General features: G+C 45.5%; 1 protein-coding gene across 4 annotated transcripts in view; it reads right to left on the reverse strand.

The window, feature by feature from the left end:
• LOC122327746 (disks large homolog 1-like) overlaps window positions 1-2,236 on the reverse strand; it is a 52,992-nt gene extending 50,756 nt beyond the window's left edge. The window contains exon 1 of one of the 4 annotated variants that reach the window (XM_043223331.1): window positions 837-2,236. In XM_043223331.1, coding sequence (XP_043079266.1) covers window positions 837-1,052 — 216 coding nt within the window. In that variant the 5' untranslated portion in view covers window positions 1,053-2,236. The remainder of the gene's footprint in view (window positions 1-836) is intronic. The other 3 variants (XM_043223339.1, XM_043223344.1, XM_043223352.1) reach the window with 3 other exon arrangements.
• Between the last annotated feature and the right edge of the window lie 407 nt (window positions 2,237-2,643).

Consider the following 2,643-nt stretch of genomic DNA (forward strand, 5'->3'; position numbering starts at 1 on the left):
TTTTTTTTTTTTTTTTTTTAAACTGTTAAGTAGGTACCCACGGCAAGAATTGAAGGTTTGGATTTTTGAAACCATTCATGAAAAAGTGATAAAGTTATCACAGTGTGGTTACAGAGTCAATGCTAAGAATAAAAGAACTGNCCCCCCCCAACACATTGAGTAACCGTTTGTCCTTGGGATCAGAACCAGACTGCCTGATGGACTGCTTTTTTTGGTCTACTCCCTCAGGTCACTTATGGCCGGGAAGAAGATGCAGAATCGCTTTGACTTAACCGCTTCATATGATTAGATTCAAGAGGACCATCATTCACCAACTGAGTGCTTTCCTCTACCTATGGGAAGCAGATACTTCAACTGTCCAGTATGATTATGTTTTGTAACTCTCAATTAAATGGGCCTTTACTGAATAGCTTCGTCGATTCCATCACGAGAAGCAAATATAATTCACTGAACACATAAGTAGTTTTTCAGCTGTACTTTCTTACAAGCAAAGTGAGCATCCAGTCAATTGGGCAAGCCATTTTTCTGCTAATAATACGTGACATGTTATTACTACTGCAAACATGAAAGGACAAACTAAGCAAATATATGCCAGTAACTGAGACGCATTGATTGATGTAGAGCAGATGTGTCACTACAAACATGACATTTTTTTTATTGTCTTTGCAAACCCTGAAANAAAAAAAACGTGGATCTCACTCTCCAGCCAGGAACCCCAAAAAAACCAAACCATAAATGGCTAAAGCGTGCATTCTCGACAGTTCAACTAGTTTACAGTGAGGTTTCCCCACACTTTGCTCAACTACATGCAGCAGGTGTGCTGTGGCAAGAGTTACCTGGCTCGCTCCTGCCGTGATGCAGTCGCTGAAGGCACCGCGTCGCGTGAAGAAGGCCAGCAGCTGCTGCCAGCGAGAGGAAGACGAAGGCAGTTCCTCACTGGAGCTCCGCTTGGCCCACTGCCTCTGTTTGGACCCTGGGGCGGCATGTCCAGATGCGGTGTTGGCCCGACCGCCTCGCGGGTACAGCGTGTTGTTCCCGAAGATGTAGTTCATCACAGCCCTTGGGGCCAGGACAGAGCCGCAACAGCTGTCAAGCGCCGAAGCAGTTCGGAAAGTGGAAGCGTGGCACAAGAGGGAGGGTGCACCTGGATAAGGTTACAGCATCCTCTCACGGATCCGACAGCGGAATAATGCAAGCGCGACAGCTCAAAATCCATTCGTCGGCCAACTCACAACCTTCCTGTCCTCACCAGCTGGGAGATCAAGTGTGTAGCAGTCTCATGCTGGAAGGTGGAGTGGGCAGCAAGAAGGGAGGAGGTGATCGAGCTGCCCACAAGCGATGCAAGCTACTCTGGGCTGTGACTCTAGCTCGAGACGAGCTGAGACCTGAGAGAGGATCAATGAAGGACCAGGGAGCTCTCTGTGCATGGGGGAGAACCTAAGAGCCTGAAGAAGCAGGAAATGGGTTCAATTAACTGGCAAGTGTTGCAGTCGAAAGCCCACAGTTCTCCAGGGATTCTTAATCTAAATGGACCGGGGATACAAGATCGTCCACGAGCAGGTATCAATCACATCACTTTCTTAAAAGCAAAAGCGAGCCTTCCACTGTGCATTAAATATAGATGCTGGCATTCACAGCGCTGCCCTGGTAAAAAAGAAACGATTGGTGTTGTTGTAGTCCTTTTCTTCTTAGGCATGGCCACACTCGGAGGACTCCAGTTTTCCGGCTGATCATTAGAGCCAGCCGAGCCACAAAAACTATTTCAGCAGAGCTATTGATTTTTCCCTCCTCCTCGCACTTTAGGCTAAAAGCTTCATTGTCGGAAAAGATACGATTACCTAATGATTAGAAAACTTTGTGCTAGCAAACATACTCACGGCTCCGAATGGGAGAGAGAGGCACAGATCCAGCGAGATCCAGGGGTAAAGGTAAATCCAGGAAGCGTGCGTGCGCTTCGCGTTCAGAAGAAGATGACGATTCCATGCTGTCTGGATGCTCCTTCTGACACAGATCGGCTTTCACACGCTGCAGTCTCTTTCCACACATACGTATGATTCAGTGAGGGGGAGACAAAAGGCTGTGCCTTCACAGGCAGAGAAAAAAAGAGAAAAGCGATTGTAAAAATAACCTCGTCTTTGTTAATAAGACTAGAATTCCTGCAGATCTCCACCACAGCAACACTCCGCAGTCAAACCTATTGACGGCGGCTCCGTGCCGGCGAAAACTATCCAAGGTGTGCCACAGGTGTCAAATGAGGTAACAGACATTGTCACAGCTTGTGCCTCTATTCCCCTAGGACCAAAACCATGGCAACAGCTTCCACATCAAATAAAGCAAGCAACCCCACAGAGCCCGAGCCCTGCCTTCTCCTCCACCTAAATCGCTTATATTCACAGGGTTTTAATAGAAATTAAAGAACCACATGCAATGGGCCTATTACCAAATTCAAATTAGCACAAAGAGGAAAGAAAAACAAACAAACACACAAACAAAACTATGTCCTTTTGTGGTAAAGGGAAATTAATGGCACTAAAACTGCTTTAAAAATACATTTTATAAAATTACAGGACATTTTCTTTCAAAACATTTATTACAAATAAAAAAAAATTACAATACAATTAACGCATTAAAGTAAATTTTATA

Source organism: Puntigrus tetrazona, chromosome 2 (genome assembly GCF_018831695.1).
Source record: "Puntigrus tetrazona isolate hp1 chromosome 2, ASM1883169v1, whole genome shotgun sequence".
Lineage (NCBI taxonomy): Eukaryota > Metazoa > Chordata > Actinopteri > Cypriniformes > Cyprinidae > Puntigrus > Puntigrus tetrazona.